At 47.1% G+C, this 18773-nt stretch overlaps 1 protein-coding gene across 1 annotated transcript in view; it reads right to left on the bottom strand.

Moving 5' to 3' along the window:
* LOC122713358 (visual system homeobox 2-like) overlaps positions 1–16587 on the bottom strand; it is a 49437-nt gene extending 32850 nt beyond the window's left edge. The window contains exons 1-2 of the mRNA XM_043933722.1: positions 16122–16587; positions 4685–4726 (exon numbers count right to left, since the gene is read on the bottom strand). Coding sequence (XP_043789657.1) covers positions 4685–4726; positions 16122–16587 — 508 coding nt within the window. The remainder of the gene's footprint in view (positions 1–4684; positions 4727–16121) is intronic.
* Between the last annotated feature and the right edge of the window lie 2186 nt (positions 16588–18773).

The raw sequence follows: 18773 nt of genomic DNA, 5'->3' as shown, positions 1-18773 counted from the left end.
GGCGCTGCGTCCTCCAAATGCGCCTTCGTTGAAAATCAGCCAGCCTCGTGTCCGGAACGCGAAGCTCGTTCGTCGATCATCGATTATCGCGTTTCTTCCTTCGCGTTCTCTCGCGAAGAAAGATCTGAACGACGTATCGTACTCGTCTGATTCTTTTTCTCAAAAAAGTTGAGAGAAAAGTCGCGTTTTTTTTATCGATCGAGCGCGATAATAAGTCGATGCAAAGAGTGCTCTGCTCGAAAGGGAAGAGAAATTCTTCTTCTTTCATTCGGTATTATATGCACCGATTCTAAGGTTTTTTCCTTACCTACTGTACAACCCGTTTCGCGTTATTACGGTGCTAATGAGCTCCGGCTCGTAATCAAAGCAAATGTTTCATGACACGAGTGAAAACCGTTTGAAGGCTTTTCTTTTACGTCGTTCGGCCTTCGTCACGCGACTCGCGCTCGCCTCTATTTTTGTCCTCGCGTTCTAAACTTCAACGTTTCAGCGTAAACGGCATCATCGTACACGCTCGTTGATCGCGTGCGATCGAAGGAAATTCGTTCTCTCTTCCCCTTTCTCTTTTCTCTCCCTTTCATTTTCCCCAGCCGGAATATTTTTCTTTCTTTTTTCTTTTTTTTTTTTTTTTTTTAAATAAATTTTATTTCTTCTTTTTCTTTCTCGCGAAACAGTATGTTATCTGGTGGCATGTTTTTTGATTACAATTCATTCCCCGTGTTTACCCTGCACCCGGTGCTACAAGTTCGCGCAGACAAACCGCTGCTCCAGGCACTGACTGTTACTAATTAAGGGCGGTTTCAGTACGCGTGTTAATTCTTAATTAATATCTTTGTTGCCTCCTCCGACGTGGCAGCCCTCGCCAGCACCCATTTCTCGTTCGTTCGTTCGTTCGTTCGCTCGTTCGTTCGCTCGTTCGTTCGTTCGTTCGTTCTCTCCCTCTTCACCTTTCTCACACCCCGTTTTCATCCTCCCTCCCTTTCCCATCCGCTTCTTCTCTCCACCACCACCATCACCACCACCACCACCACCACCACCACCTCCGCTTTCTCGCTTTTTCTCTCTTCTCCTCGTCTGCGCTCCGCTCCGCGTCCTTCCTCTCTCGCTTTCCCTCGCGCCTGTTCAACCCACCCCTCTTTGTCTGTCTTTAGCGACACCCCAGCCAGGCATCGTCCACCCACTTCTCTTCTCTCGAGTCTCTCGAATGAAAGGAGATGTATGGGAACACACGCGCATCTCGAGCCACTATGATAGGTACAATCGGTCACGAGAGTGAACCGAAAGAAAAAGCAAGAAAGGACCGCGGAGGAGGAAGTGCGCCCGTTTCTCCGATTTACCGCTCACCCGTTTCAACCGGAGAATATCTCTTACGCGACGAATCGAGGAATCGTTGGTTAACCCCTTTGTCGCGCTTAACCCTCGCGCGATCCCACCTTCCTTTCTCTTTCTTTCTCTCCTTTCTCCTTCCCTCTTTCAATCTTCCACCACTCCCTTCGCCGGTTCCTCCTTGCCACCGCCTAAATTGTTTCCTCGAGCTTCCTTTCGCTTCTTCTCAACGACGACGAGTGACAATTAATTACGAAACAAATCGCACAAACGCACGATTCCATCCACGTTTCCATCCTCCGGTGGAAAGGAGGAGCGAGCATGATCCCATATAATGCCGATTCGGCCACCTCTTCGAGTTTCGACCCTCTTTGCCTCGATCCACTTTGCTTCGAAAACTTTCCTTCTGTTCGACCGTTCCAGGAATCCCACCTCGAGAAATACTCTTCAATCGTAATAGCCAGCGGGGACTCTCGAGATCCCGAACGAGCCTCGCGCCTACCTACCACTATTTTCGCGAACAGTCAACAACCGTTCGCGTTGAATCGGTGCCGCCTCTTTGAAATCGAGCCCTTTTACCACAAAAATCTCTGTAAAGCCGTCGACTCGAGTATCGCCTCTATTAATCGACTACCTTCGTCGCTTCCCTCTTCGCCTCGCTGCACATCGCTTTCCATCCACGGAAAATATTCTCCAATTTTCCATAGACCCCCCTCTCCCCCTCCTTGTTCCCAACTTTGATTTTCGTCCCATTCTTTCTATTATTCGAATATTTATTTCTAGCTATTTTTAGCTTCGATCGATCGCTCGAGTATCGTATCCATCAATTTAATAGGTTTATTTCATTCATCCACATCAAAGAAAGTAATTCTGCATTTTCTGACCCCGTTCCCATTCTCTCTTCGCCTGCCTCTGATTACGAAGACGCTCGAATATTCGCTCTTTTAATCTCGTTCTTTCGTCGGTTTCTTTGACTTCCTACCTTTCAGAATATTAACATAAGTTTCCCTTCGTGCTCCTCGATCCCCTTCCTTGTCGATTTGCCGGCTGTCAGGCGTTCGAGTGAAATTACATCGAGGGAAATAAGATGATTAGATCGGACATTGGGATGATGGATCATCCGAGAAGCATCACCGAGGAGGTGATCGAATAAATTCCAAAACAAAGTTTCTATCATTGTAATTTATTTACAACGTCTCCATCCAAGAATTATCCATCGAATGCATTTCACGACTAAAAAAAAAAAAATACCTCTTCTCTCCTATTTCTTTATTACAACAAACCTCGTTAAACGTACGACATCGATCCATCAAACTTGGAGATATCATTAAATATATTCCGAAAAGAAAATTCCCTTTCATTCTCTCCCTTCGATCTATTCAAGCTTGCGCAACCAAAGTATCGAGAGGGACCTTTAGGCGCCTCTTCTTCTTCATCCCGCGAAATCGATTTACTTCGCCATGATAAATTTCCATCTCGATACGATACTTGCGTCCAATGCTTTCTTTCTCTCTTCCTTTCTTTCCTTCCTTCTTTCTTTCTTTCTTTCTTTTTTTTTGCTTCCATCGCAAAAAAATATATCATATTTTACACGTGTAATTAACAGGGCGTTGTATCGCGAAGCAAGACCGTTGGAAAAGTAGATGGCATCCTCGCGGAAACTGTCCTCCACGAAAAGGCTCCCTCGCTCCGTGTTTCGCCGCGTCTCCAATTTTCCGTCTCCCGGCTTTTCTGAGCGTTGCCAGTGCCAGCCCGGAAGCCACTCCCCCTCTCTCCTTTCGCAGAATCCTCCGGTATTTTCCTTTGCCGGCAAATTGGACTATTACGGTAGCGGCTTGTACCTCGGCGCCGTGTCTTCGCGAAAACCGCGTATTTTCTCTCCTTCTCCACCCCCCTCCGACCCCCTCGCTCCTATCCTTTTCCACGGGTCCCTCGACACGGGTCCTCTTGGCGGGCTCAAAGTGGCGCGCAGTTGTTAAAACAACCAATTCTGTCGGAAAGCTGCTCGTTACGAAAACCTTCTCTCTCTTTCTCTCCCTCCCTCCCTTCTTGCGGAATCCTTCGTAATCCTGATGGCAAACCGTTCGTCGTTCCGCTGACGCAACGGAAATGCCGGCCAATAAAATCCCTGTCTTCCAGGGATGCCGTCTTAACGACGCACTTTCAACACGGAAACGAGGATATTTCTCGTAATTGGAAGATTCTCTTTCCTTCTCCTTTTTTTTCCCTTCTTTTATTTTATTTCATCCATATATATATATATATATATCTTCTTTGCATTCTCCTGAGTTTTTGTCGCTACCTCGAGAGAAACGAAGGTAAGGTACGTATTGGATGTAACTGAACCGGTATCTCGAGAGGGAAAGAAGAGATTTTTCGGAATAGAATGGAATCGTTGCTCTTTGAGCAACGATTTAGATTTTTAACGGTAGGCGTGGAGATAGAATCAAGTTTCTGGGAGAAAAGAAAGTATCCCGTTACCGATTAGCGCTCGAATAGGGGAGGGTGTGGCGGGGATCCTCGATTTCTCGAAATATTTTGACAAGAAATTTAATATAAGGGTCGGTGGGAAATTATTTACGATTGCTCGTACCTGAGAATCGTGCACCATTTACGTATTCCCGAGGACGAGGATGTTGAGTCACGGGAAAGAATACGCGCGACCACGTTTTCGAAACACGGCCCCGTTTACGATATACGGGGATACGGTCCAAGGAGATGATTTTCAACCTGTCGTCCCTTGTTTCGAACGACATCGTTCTGCGGGTTAAGCGAGCGGGGCTTAATGGCTCGGAAAAATCGGAATCATCGCGGGCACGAATACGTAATCAGTTTTCCCGCTTCTCGTCCATATGACGTCATCGTATGAACGATGTACCCCTGTCATCACGATCAAGATGCTCGTTACTATCGTATCCTAATTTGCAAGCCATCGTGCTCGCTTTTTCTCGTCTCTCGTAAATTTCGAGAGGGAAGGAAATTTTGACGAGCGGGAATTAGGCAAGCGCTAGTTTCTCAATTTCCATCTCGATTCAAAGTGAAATCGTGAATTTGCCCCATACACGAGGCAAGCGTTTGTTTGCAAGCGCATCCAAGACTCCTGATAAATATCGAGCGCTGGGTTAGATGCGGTGGCAAGAGTGGAGCGAATAACTCGGGCGAAAAAGCGTCATAACCTCTGCACGGTCGTTTGCGCGTGTTTATGGATTCGCCTGGTGAAATTCTGAAAAGTGATCTCTCGATGAAAATGGAAAGAACATCGAGTTCCTTCCCCCGGTTATTTGGAAGCTTGCCGAGCTGAGACGAGGATTCAAACATATGAGGTATTATACTTTCGAGGTATTTTAACAAAGCTTACCTGGGCTTGTGTTTGAGAACGAACTCTTCGACTGAGAGAAACCTGGAACAAAACAAAAATTGCATACTTTTATACACGGTGCAATGTAGATAAATTTAACATTCGTATATTCTTTTTGCAAAAAAAAAAAAAACGTTTTATCAAGTAAGTTTACAAGTAAGATCTATCAGCTTATCATTTAATGAGATACGGCGCGCTTTTTAAATTAACGTTACGTTAATTTAAAAACGAGTAGCTATAATTATAGTTTACAACAATGAAGCCGGCCATACTGGTACAATAGATGATAAATCTCCACTATGATTCAAGATAAGTGGATTATCCATCGATGGATCTATACAGGCGATGCTAACGCCACCAACTATGTCAAATTTGAATGTTAATAATGATTTATACAAAAGATACGGATACGGATAAATCTTTTGATTTTTCCATATCAGCTGTAAGAATACAGCCGCAATAATATGATTTCATATCTCGTAAAAATACGGTCTATTGAAATTGCCCTATAGAGAGAATTATGAATTCAAAATTTACCCGAGACGAGAAATTTAGTTGGTGAATAATATATTTCAGGTTACACAAATTATCGTGGAAAAATATTCATCATATAATTATAATCCATTAGTAGTAGAGTATATGTACGAAAGATTCTAGAACCGAGAGAAAGAGAGAGAGAGAGAGAGAGAAAGAGAGAAAGAAAGAGAGAAAAAATAAAAGATAACGCGGACGTATTGCGGCTAAGTATTCGCGAAATGAAATTTCATTTAAAAATTAACCAGAATTCCGTAGAACGCAGTTCGAAAGGGTGGCGTACTCCGCTGCCTCGACGCTCGACCCTGATTAACGACATCGCGAAATTAACCCGACAATTATTTCATTAGCGCCTAGTAAGACATTTTTCATCCGATCTCAATGGCCTTTGGGATCCGGAGAGAGGGAGATACACACCCACACACACGTACATACGTATATATCAGTCGACTCGAATGCGTTACCCTTAATGATTCGATCAGAATTAACTGTAATTTAATTAATTAAAATCTCGTTGTAAAAAAAAAAAAAAAAAAAGAAAGAACACAACGATTTCTATTTCACACGGGACCAGACACGATCCAGGTTACCTTGTTATTAATATCGGATTTAGTTATATCGGATATAGTTTAACTCTAATTTTAAGTCGAATTTTCGCGTTCCATCGCTAGTTAGGTTAAAAGTTTGATCGTGGTCGACGATGAAAGACAGACTGGACCGATGGGGGTGGTGGTAGAGCACCGTATAATATCGTAGAAAAACGCGTGCGATCTTAATTATTGCATTTTCATAATTTGCCGTTTAACGAGTGACAAGTATCCCGACGACGGGTGGCTCGGTGTCGAGACCACAACAGTTATATTCGTAATTAAAGGCAATTTTGAAAAGCGCGCGATCCTTGGCAGGCGCAGGCGTTCGCGTTGGTTGGTGCGTGGCTCGTTCGTCGCTCTCTCGTGAGATTTCACTCGTTAGTGTAGCCGCGGATTTAATTGCCCAACGGGCGCGACGGGAGAACAAAATCCGCCCGTTAAATCGCGCGCCGAGATTCTGATTCACTTTGTCGTACCGCGCGTACCACGGCCGCGCTTTTCCATTTTCCAAAAGGTCGCGCGAACGTAGATACGCGGCAATACATATCCTTTTCACCGCGAAGAAACAAGTTAGCAACCGTATTAAGACGGTATTCTCGCCACGGCCATTTTCTAATAAAGTCGTCGTTCCCGCGTCGTTGGCGCGGACGGCTCGCAGGCTGTGAAAAACAGGGGTTGAAAAAGATTCCCGCGTTCCTAAGAAGGTTAGGGCTGGTTGCCTCCGGTCGACGGAGCGATAAAGAGAGCGAGGGAGGGGAGGGAGGGGCAGGAAGGGAAAGTTCGCGTTTCACGGGTTTGAGAGCGGGTGGTAACGGTGGTGGCTGCCGCCTCGACACCGACGTTGCACCCGTGGTAGTTACGTGGTGGCTGGCGGCCACCGGGGGCGGCGGAACTCCACCCTCAAACGACTTTAACGAGCCGCCGTCTTAAAATGGGGATGCCGAGCTTGTGCCGAGTTTGCGCGTTTGTTTGATAAATTAACCCAGAAAAGTATGCTCCAACGTCGGAACACTTAACAAGCCTTAGAAGTCGAGGAGAGAGAGAGAGAGAGACCATGGCGAATGTGGAGCACGGATTCGTTGATACTTCCAGCGAATTCGCTTATATCGGTTATTTCGAGAAACGGTTTCGTAATTTTATAAATATACGACGAGAGATTATAGGTACAAGAAGGACGTTTTAAAGCGACGATCGTTGAAAATTGAACGGGGATACGTTTAAGGGAAGCAAGGATCGCGATAGAGCGATGATTGTTCACTTGAGAGTATGGAAGGAACGCGTGTCACCGGCCATTATATTCCGGTATTATCCCGGTTTTCCTGCGTTCGTTCCTTCTTTCACGGAATCCCGTGCTCACCGGTGAAACTTAAACCCCAATCGCGCGCGCTGCTGGAAGGTTTCGGATTTTTCGAAAACGACAATGCGCGCCACGGCCCGCGCCACCGGTGACAAGACAGGGGCCTCCATTGAGAAAAATCCACTTCCTAGGTCTCGTGTTACCCGACTGTATTTTGACAGGATCTCATTGTCGTCGCGCGGCTAAGCCCTATTGACTCTATTATGGGCCTATTAGTATTATACTAGGATTTGTGGTTACTCCTTCAAAGAGACGTCCATCCCTCCTCCTTCCTCTTTCTTACCCCCGAAACCGAACGTTTCCCTCGTCCTCCCTTCCCTAGGAAACGCGCGGCTCGAACACGCACCGCAATGCAATTTCCTTCGTCGAGTCGAGTCGAGTCGTGCTCAAACTTCTCTCTTTCTTTCCTTTTCTTTTTTTTTTTTTTCTAATTCCTTTATTCCATTGGTCGAAAAATTCTCGCGGGCCACCGATCGACTATTACCACGACGAAAGGATACCCAAATTGAACGAAACGCGCGCGACGAGACGAGTAATTAGCCCTCGCGAGCACGAGTTGCCCGTTGCGTTTCTCGATGCTCCAGATAACGAGCACTCGGTAATCGGGCTCGCCAACTGAACGACAAATAATTACCGGCGTAAATAGCAAAAAAGAAGGAGAAGTATCCACGCCGGGCTGTGAAAAGAGCGCGTCGACGGGAGCTAAAAATATAAACTCTATCGCGAGATTCGTCGTTGGACGGGGGTGAGAAAGACGAGGCAATGTGTGCGCGTGTGTGTGCAGAATCGCACGCACGCACGCACGCACTCGTAGGTTCGAAGAGGCTCAACCACGAGAAGCTACCTTCGTTTTCCAAGTCGCGAGAGCAAGCATCGCGGAATGAGCTGCTACTTAGAGAGAACGGGTGGAAACGCATTCACCGGCACGCAATCAAGACTCCTCGTGGCTGCCGCCGCTACGTGCACGTACACGCGTCCACACGCGTGTGAAACCCGCGTGTTCCCGTTGCCCATTCATAGCGGTAAGATTTCGCTCGCGACTCCTCTCGGTGCGAGAAAGCGAAACCGATTCCCGGCAGCGGGTGAAAGAGCGAGAGGAGAAAGCACGGGGTTGACGTTGGCTAAGTGAGAGAGGGTGAGGGATCAGGGAAGAGGAAGAGAGAGGCGGAGGGAGGGAAAGCGGAGGACTACGGCCGCGCGCGTGTGTTTGAGGCGTGAATTCATGTATGCTCGCGAAGCACTCTTCACAGGGGACAATCGAGGTGTTGGACTGGAAATCCATACCAATTTGAGCGACTTACGGTCGTTCGCTTGAAAGCCCGGTTACACGCTAACATTGGTATATATATACACATATATGTATATATATACATATATACATATATACATATGTATATACATATATATATACCAATGATCCGTATATACACGACGATTCTCGCGCGCTACGCGTTTACGCACGAATCGAGAGACGTCGCGATACGTTAAGTGAACGCCTCGTCCCTTCAACCCGACCACCATTTTATTCCTTCGTTTCGAGGTCAACCGATCCGCGTCGTAAACTCCTCTCATCCACCGAAGAATTTTCTCTTCTCCCTTAAAAATTCTCTTAAAAATTTGCGACGCGACTCGCATGCGTACGATTTTGAAGAAGACAGCAATTAGACGGTCTTCGTTGTTCCGAATATTTAACTGTTACACGGCAACCGTAACAGCCGTTTTCCCTGGTGGTGGTGGTGGTGTGGCCGAAGCAAAGGTAGAAAGCAAAGAAGAATTACAAAGAACCGAGTGACGTGGCGGGATTTACACTAGAATTCTTGAAGGGACCTAGGCGGGGACAAAAGAGGCTCGTTGACGAGCCTCCGTACCCGCCTCCTACTTTTCGCCCGGAGTGTGAAATTAGTTACGTGCGCGTGGAGGAAAGGGACGTGATGCGGCATAGAGACGAGGCTCGCGTAATCGACTCGCGCCCGTATCTTCAATTACTTTGACCCAGTGATGTATACACCAACACGGTGCCGTACACCCTCGCCTCGCGCTTTAACTCGGCTAACCTTCGACGTGTTAACCACCGGATTCGATATCGCGTGATATCGAGATCCGGGTCGCCGACCAACCGTCCAAGTCCGCCTAACCGCGTCGCGTCTGATCCTCGATAACTACAATTACCTTCAATTTCCTTTAATTTGGCGCGGAGGAGGGGGTTGCGCATCGATCGATGCGCAACCCCCGTACAGAAGAATCCCGCCACAGACAGATCGAGAATACGAATGGATTAATTAACGATTTAATCCCACTATTCGCGGCTCGGCCACGATCGGCGCGAATCAAAATGGGCGGAGCTGAAACGATCCGAGGAATATCGAGCAGAAAGTTGGAGACAAAGTGGCGTGTACGGGCTCACGGGTAATGGACATAGTTTGCCGGTAATGTCCGAGACTAATTCCCGTGTTATTTCATTAACGTCCCGCAACTCCCGAGGGGTTAGACAGCCACGTCGGCCGACGCAGTATTGCCGTAACGCGGCTCGAGCGAGCCTCGTCTGCGGACCCCCGGAGGGGCTCCCGTATTAGGCGCGTGTCAAAGGGTGAAAATTTACGAGGTGAGTAGCAGCCGCGAAAAGGCCGATTGATAGTCGCCTACCATCGCGGTACGTACGCACGTACGTACACACACGCGCACACCTTCGAATAATGCCTCCGAGTTTACGGTATGGTGAAACATGCTTACCCGGCCTGTTAGCGCGCATGACTTTGTACACGGTGGGGTGGTAGATCGATACCGTTTGTCCGTCGATAATCCCGTTCCCGGATTTTCCATCGAACGTGGAGGAGGCCGGCATCGATGCAACTTGCCGCGAAATTAAATAATTAAAGTAACGGAGTCGAATTGGGGGATCCCCTTCTCGGTCGTCCGAGTTACTCGTGTCGCTCGACGAGCCTAGTTTTCTAGATTCCTGCGTTGAAAATCGTTCGTCGATCGAGCGAACGTAAAACGCTTTTCGAATGCAAAATGTTTTTTCCGTTTAATTTTTTGACGCGGGAAGAGAAGAGAAAGAATCTAATAATAATAATAATAATAAAAAGAAAAAGAAAAAGAAAGAATTTCCTTCGTAATTTCTTTTTCGCCGAGCTGTGACCGGCTCGTCGAACGGTGGATAATAATAGCACGACGATGGAACGGACTACTTTTGGATTTGTATCGAATAGCCATTTCGTATTTTCCGCGGGTAATCAGCCGAGAAGTATAGGAAGGGGAGGAGAGATTTTCCTCGCATTCCCGGATTGGTTTGTTCGAGCGGATTACACGATTAGACGGGGGAGGGTCGTATGATTGACACCGCGGCCAGAGTGTAATGAGATAAACTCGTTTCTGACCGAATCAGGGAAATTTGTGGTCGTTCGATCGATGGGAAAATGAGAATTCGCTTTTTCGCACGAACCACGAACGATGATCGTATTACGGATATTTCTATCGCGCGGAAACCAACTTTTGCAATCGCGAGACGATTAATAATTTGCACGAGCGGAAGGCGAAGGAGGGATAAGAATACGTAAGAAATATCGTGGTGAGCGAGATACGGACGTGGAACGTGACACGTTAAGCGGAAAATAATAAAAAAAAGAAAGGAAGAAAGAAAAACGAAAGAAGGGTGGGGAGAAAAATAAGAAGAAAAAGAAGAAAAAGAGAAAGAAAAAGAAGCCTCTCGAGAGACTGAATTTTCCTACTTGTGACGGTGAGCACGCCCTGGCAGTGTTATCCAATTATTCTAAGTTGTTAAGGCGAGTTAGGGCGCTTAAGGGACTAAATTAAGACATTCCGCGCGACAAATCTCCCAAGAATCTCAATTAACTTCTCCCCGGGGGGGGAGGGGTGCCGCTACTTTAATTAACTGTTTAATTTCGTTTAATTTGCATTCGCAGTATTGCATGAGCCACTGAACGAGCTAGCGAGTCTACTTTTTTCCCCCCTCACCCCTTCGATACGAATCGATCATCCTGAAATTTCAATTCTCCCTCCCTCCCTTCCTCCCTCCCTCTATTTTCTTTAACCGCGGCGACGAACTAACATCGAAATCGAAAGGCTCGGATATCTGTTTCGGGTCGCAAGTCGACGGATAGGGAGAAGGGTGGAACGACGACGAGATCCGAATATATTCTAATAGCGGTTTGAAGAGGCGTCGCGTAGGAAGAAGCGTCGAAGAAGCAAAACCGTTCACGCCTCCCATCTCGACCGCGCGCACGGTATCGGTTTGAAGAGAGGTGTAGCCTAGAGGGCTAATTTGAATTGCAGCGGCTCTTACGCACACGTGATCGCGCAAAATCGGCCGCACGTACACGTAGGAAAGAGGAGCGCGAAACGCGATGAAAAATACGGGAGGAGGAGAGGGGCTCCTCGCTACGTATTCGTGTCGCGAGTCTCTTGTACGTGTCTGCAACCACTTTCCTGGAAACAAAGCCAGTCGGATTCATAATCCGCTAATTTGTTCAAGATTTTTTGCTCGAGTGGCGGCGCTTGCTTTGTCACAAATCCACCTCGTCGATGGTGGAGCGCGTGGGGCTCGCGTTCAAGCCGCTTTGAAGTACTAATCAGTATCGACCTGCGCCTACAGGCCGCACCCCTTATCCCGTGCTTCCACCATCGCCACCCGCCCCCACCCCCTCCTACTCCTCCAAGCCCTCCGATGGCCGGGTGTTTCTCCCTTTTTTCCACTCGTTCCTCGACTTTCCGTCAGAAGCCATTCCGTCAGAGGCGTGACGAATCAACCCGCCAATTCACTCCTTTCTTTCCTTCCTTCCTTCCTTCCTTCCTCCTTCTCTTTCTTTCTTTCTTTCTTTCTCCCCAACCGAATCACTCCATCCCATTCCGTTCCATTCGATTCCATTCGATTCCATTCGATTCCATTCGATTCCATTCGAATTTTCTTATTCCAATTTATCGAACGGTACTCAAAATAACGGGTCAACGATTACAACGGGGGAATCCTCGGAACGAGAATTCGGTGCAAAGACTCGGCACACTTTTCCCAGTCCCTCGGATGAAAGGGGTACGCGGGAACAATGGAGGACCGATTGCGCCACGCGTTTTGCGGAATCGTTTCGCGGAGATGTGTTACCGGGACGATATCAAGCGTGAGAAAAAGAAGAGGAAAAAAAAAAGGGAAAGAAAGAAAGAAAGAAGGATAAAGGGCGCGAGATAAGGAGGGGCGGAAGAAAGTGGAAGAAAGAGGTAAAATGGGGAAGGAAGAAGAATCGAGGCGGCGCCGTGGCGAAAGCGCGCAAGATCGGCGGCGGAGGAGGAGGAAAGGAGCGCGCGGCGTGGAGGGAATAAAGGAAGAACAACGTTGTCGCGTGGCCGTGTGTGAGGGTGCGATAGAGAGGGAGAGGGAGACGGAGGAAGAGAGAGTGTGTGGGAGCAAGAAAAGGAGTGGACCGACGGGAGTGTGCAAGGAGACTTCTCAGGCGTTGATAGGCAATCTAGTTGATTGCCAACTTCAAACGAACCGAAAAAAGCGGAGCGAGGAGGAGAGACGAGCCGGTGTACAAGCCGGTGGAAAGGCAAAGCCTCGACGCGAACCGGCGCGAATCTCGGAATTTTTAGACAATGCGATCCGCACAGTTCCCGCATTCCGACCCCCCCTTCCTTCTCACCACCACCGATTAACGCGCTGGTGCCAAGCGAATCGATCATACGCCATTTACCATCCTTGAACATTCGTCGCCTCCTCGCTATCGCCTATTTAATCCTTATATACCTACACCCCGGTGTACCTACGTGTTGCCAATTTTCTTCTAGTCGATCTACTGTAATTTCTCTCCACGCGTGCGAACACGTTTCTTACTGGAAATCCTTCTTCTCCTTAAATACCGTGCGTTTTCGAATAATAAGAGTATTAAAGATTCTTCGGAAAGTTTTGGTTTCCGAATGGATACATCTCTTATTACGTATATCTTTCTCTTTCTCTTCGATCTCTAAATTTTAAATTTCCGTCGATCAACAAATGTTCAATATTCTTGCCACGAATTTTTCAGAGAATCTATCTGAATCGGAGGAACAAAGGATCGTTGATCGACGAGGGCTATTCAACGCGACAGATCAACTGCGAAATTTTCAATTTTCGTTTGGAGTAATCGATCTCACGACGATCGATATAATTATTATCGGGGACAAATCGAGCGGTTGCCCGGTCTGTGCTCTCGTCTTTAAGTCTGGCCAAGATTTAAGACAAAAAGGAACGAATGAAGTGCGCCAAATAAATGCGTACTGTAAGACGAGGTGCTAGAGTGACGTTTGAATGGAAGGGCAGATCCTTTGTGCTGCACCGGGAACCCGACACCCGAAAATCGTTCTCAAAAAATTCGTTATACGGATAAAATTTACTCGCTGCTTCGACCATCGTTGTTTATTATCGCGATATCATTTTGACGATAAAACGTCGTTTTATTCCATTAATGGTTACGATATTTCTCTTTTACATTCATCAAAATTTCTATTTCAACTTATGTAAATTATTCCAAGATTGATCGAGTTTCTTATTCTTCCTTTTAACCGGTTAACGAACTTAATTAATTCTTCTCAAAGTTTCTTCTCAAATGATTCCATACACGAACACTAGTATATCAAAAACTAGCGACTGTATAATAATTAAAAGAGAGGGGGAAAAAAAAAAATCTTATATAAACGAAACCCTGAGGTTTCGTCCATGGAAGTTGAGAACAGTTTGCTCGAGTGCGGCCATTTTTACGTTTTGTCGAGGTTCTTTGTGTTTTGGTGAGACATTGCAGGTCTGCCCAACACTCAACTCATTATACCACTAATTATTCATAACGTTGGGGATTATTCTGACAAAAATATTCAATTCCCACAGTGCACTCACCCCGGCACTACCCCTCTTTCTTTGCCTTATTCTTTCTCTCCGACTCATCTAACGTATCTGACGTTGATCCCCCGTAAAACAGCGAGTGATTTCTTCTGCCGTTCCAACAATCTCAAATCTACCTTTCTTCCGCGTTCGCGAAAATTTCCAATTCTCGAGGAGATTCGCGAGATACAATTTGTACAACCGTTGTTAGATAGAGTAGATATCATAAGTCACAACAGCTGTTGATCGAGCAAACTCGAGTTGTTTGCACGTAAAATCGACGTAATGATTTCATTTCGGGGCGTGAAGCCTTGGTCAGCTGTTCCTTTTTCCCAAAAATAGGCGAAAACTGGCAAACTACAATAGACAGGGAGAGAGAGAGAGAGAGAGAATTCTCTACTCGACGGATACACGACGAGGAAAGTCGCCTCGTCGATTTTCGGTAACACGATCTTGAGTGGCTCTCTGTTAAATGATATCCGTAAGTGGCACGTTAAGTGCTCGTTTCACGGTGGGACGACGATACGCCTATTAATTTACTTCAACCGACACGTGAGGGTTCATCCTTGTCTAAAGGTTGAAAAGCAATCCCCCTGATTGCCGATCAATGCTTTATTACGATGTCGACGTATCGATGGTGATGATGATGAAGAATGAATCGGTTGCAAACGTTCGTTAACAGTTCGTGAACGGGGAGGGAGGGGGGATCAATGGGAGCGGGGATCGAGGCACCGCGGTTTTTTTAATTGGTTTCTCGGTTTTCTTTTTCTTCCGCGCACACCCCCCGGTGTACCCGTGTAAGGAGCAACCGTGTTGTAAAAGGAAGTGCGGTTTGTATAGCGGCGTGGCGGAACGCCGTTCACAACGTCTCCTCTTCCGTTCAAAAGTTCAGCTCACTATTATTGTAAAAATTCGCGTCTAGGTAAGGAGAGAGAGGCGCGATGTAACGACGACGACGGTCTCGAGATCCTTGTTCCTTCTTCCTTCAACGGGGATCCGTAAGTTCCACCCTCTCTTCTTGTACCCTCGGCCAAGATGTAGGTCTTAACGAGAACGTAGGTGTTAAGATTGAATGAAGTGGTCGCTTGTTACCCGGTCACAATACGCGCACGGTTGTTGTGTAAAATTAATTATCAATTCTTCGTTCCCTTACCTCCCTCCCCTTTCTCCCCCTTCCCCTACCGGAATGAAAATGAAACAGTTAGAGGTTCCATTCGTGGAATAAATGGTACGGTTATAATTGTCCAAGTACAATGGGGCACGGGCTCGCGAGCGAAACGATTCGATGGAAACAATGTCATCTTAATCGTCATCTATAAATAAACGGGGCAAGTTTTAATGATAATGACGCATTAACGGTCGCCACGCGGCTCGATGTTGTTCCGCCGGTCCAGCTTCCAGTTGGAAGGAACGAGCGATAAGAAATTCGCGACGGAGCCATTTTCCCCTTGGAAAAGCGTTTATAGTTTTCTTCTAAGGGATCGTTGATTAAGGGAGCCGGGTAAGCCACCTGGATATTATTAACGTTACAATTTAATCTTAACGAAACGTTTGAATAAAGGGGAAATTCGTTAATCGAGGTAATCGTTGCCTCGAAATTATTTTTCCTAATATTTTTCGATCAAACGACAAAGACGTACGTAATTAATTATAATCTAATAATACGCATCTAACACGCGTTAAATAAACTTTACAACATACGCATGCGTAATTTTTGGAAAATTGAGAGAGAAACTCGACGATCAACGAATACGATACAAGCCAAATATATATAATATAATATAATAATATAATACCGTCTTATTCTTTAGACCTTAGGCGTCCAAAGTTGTAAAGTAAACACTATTCAAAAATCAAACATTGCATTGTACAACGTAAACGATCATCGGTATCGACTTATATTAAATGTTACAATTATCCATAAGATATTGATATGTATCTTATATTCGAAACCATTTGAAATAGTTAATCAATTGAATTAAATTAGCTCGAGTAAATTTCGCGCGATCGACACACGATTGAACGGTTGAACGGTCGAATCGAAAGATGTAAACGTAGGCGAAAGAAAGAATGATATTAAGGATGATAACTCACCATGGGGTGGCGTGTGCTGACTCGGACTGTGCTGATGATGGTTCGCGGTGACTGCGGTACCCGGAAGTACATGCTGCGCGTGTGCACCCGGATGCACGTTGACACCGGCCGGTGAGGCCGGAAGTTGTCCCGGTTGATGTACCTGATGATGCGGTACGTGGTGCGCGGGGTGGGGGTGGGGCGGCGGCAGGAAGGCAGCGGCGACGGCCGCCTGCGCATTCAGATAGGCCATCCGCGAGGCCGTGAGGTTGCCCAGATTCCCAAGATTCCCCAGATTGCCCAGATGATTGGTCAGGCTGGGCATGTAGTCCCATAGCTTGTGATGAGGCGCCGTGGGCGCGTAAGAAACGGCCGAGACGCCGGCCGGCGGTGATCCTTGGGGCGAGCCGCGATCGGTACCGCTTCCGTTTCCGGTACCGTTCAGCCCCAGCAGCTCCTGGATCGCGAACGGCGATCGCTGCGGCATCTTTGCGTTTCTCACCGATTATTATCGCGTCTCAAAACGGCATTATTCCCTTTCGAGATTTATCGTTTAATATCGCGGTCGCAACGATCCTTCTTTATTTTCTTCTCCAATCCAATCCCCCTGGTCAATGGCGCATGTTGAGCGTTGACTCGTTGAAAGAACAAGTTTCAAGAAGATCGTTGTTTCTCCGTCTGGCAAGCTATTCGATCAAATAGTTTCGAATAGTTGTTTTCTCGTTGCTGTTTCGTATCGAGATCGAGCCTCGATTCGTAGGAACTTTTGTTTTTTCTCTCTTTTCTTTCTTTCTTTCTTTCTTTCTTTCTTTCTTTCTCTAAGATTCCGAGTGTCGGAGAAAGGCTCGAATTCGTTGGGTTTCGTTCGAACCGTTACTCTCGATCGTTTACGGACGATCAAAAATTGTGGAACGATTCTCTTTCTCTACGGTGAAACGAGGAGGAATAGAAAAGAACGAGGCTATCGGCGTGGCTAGGCCTTGACATAACGCTTGCTCGAGATCCGACGGTTTGCGGCGAGCACTCGCATATTTCTCTATCTTGACTCGAGAATAGGAAAGGAAACCGATCTCTACTCCGATAGGCTTGCTACGAAACGATAGCTAATTGAGCGGTTCAAAGTTGATTTTCTAAAATATACAACGAGTCTCGACTTGTAATAAAGCGAAGATAATGACCGGGGGGAACCCGTCACCGGTTCTAAGTGTTTTCATAGATCTCCATCATCGACAATGCCGTGGAAAATGATGGTTCGTCGATAGATATTAGAATTACGAGCGACGTAAATTTAACTTATCTTCGTTGTAAAAGGCGGAGAAGCCGGGGATCCGTCGAACGGAGAAACTGAGGAGCAAGTTGCGGCGAGCGACGGCAACCTGCGAGCGTCGACTCGACTGAAACGAATCGGCTTCTCTCGGTAATCGGCGCGATCGTATTATCTCGTATTATTTCGTTTCACACTCGAACACTCTACTCTGTCTAGAAAACTACGAACGCGTCTTCAATCTCGCACTTTCAGCCTAAGTCTGTTCGTTGAATTGCGGTTTTCGTTGTGATCAGGTACGGATTCCTGGGTTCATCGCTCGAGTTCGTTCGAGTATTAACCGAGACACGTCCAAATACAATCAGGGCCTTATCTCCAGTGTCCAGGAATTCTATTCAACCTCGAGATAGCACGTGACGGGTTTCATTCATTCATCGCTTCTTGCCACCGAACAAAACTCTCCTTCGACCTCAACGATGCGCATGGAAATTCGTGGAACCGCTTTCTTTCATTCTCCTCGCGCGGGGATCGAATTTCAAGGACAACAGAAATCTTCCTCCGCCTCCTCCTTCGCTATATTCCTTCGCTCAACGGGAAAGGCACTCGTGCACCGAGACTCTTCCGCCGGTATCTCATACGAGGCCAAAAAAAAAAAAAAAGGAGCGGAACGAGACGGCCAATATCCCTTGGACAGAGATCAAGAGCAACGTCCAACGTCCGTTCCCGATTCCTTTTCCATTCTTTCCTCTCCCGATCTCTCACACTTTTACCCTTCGTCTCCTCTTCCTCTCTCCCTTTCCTCTCCTTTCCTCGAGAACTCGTGCACACTGGTCAAATCGCGAGGACTCGTCGTTCGGCTTCACCGTACAGCCAAATAACACTGACAGCACCACCACAGCTAGTCAAAGATCGGACCCATGTAGCATATACGATACTAAACTCCCATCGGTGGTCGTGTTCGATGGCCTTCCTCTCTTCTTCTCTCTCTCTCTCTCTTCCTCTCTTTCTCTCTCTCTCTTTCTCTCTCTCTCTCTCTCTCTCTCTCTCTCCCTCTCCCTCTCTCTCTCTCTCCCTCTCTCTCTCCCTCCCTATCTATCGGTATTTCGAAACTCGACCCGACTCGAAGCGAACTCGTAATAACCCGGCTTCAAGATAAGAGAAGCAACGTGTTTACTCTCGGGCTGGCCCCGGTCACGGTAACGGTCCGAGTGTCGTAGTGGCGCAACCGTGTCGTCGTCGCGGCGATGGGCAACTGAGCTGGCGAGCAGCACAGGGTTGCTCGACTGCGCGCCAGCCAACGAAGAAGGGAAACCCCCGGGGGCGGCTGTGCACCCGTACACGTACCCGCACACACTCACACCCTCTCGCGGAGGGTGGCGTTTACCCGACCCACACACCCCCTCCGGCGT

Source organism: Apis laboriosa, unplaced genomic scaffold, assembly GCF_014066325.1.
Source record: "Apis laboriosa isolate Shangri-la unplaced genomic scaffold, ASM1406632v1 scaffold23_cov150, whole genome shotgun sequence".
In the NCBI taxonomy this organism is placed as follows: Eukaryota; Metazoa; Arthropoda; class Insecta; order Hymenoptera; family Apidae; genus Apis; species Apis laboriosa.
This window is presented reverse-complemented; position numbering and strand designations above follow the sequence as displayed.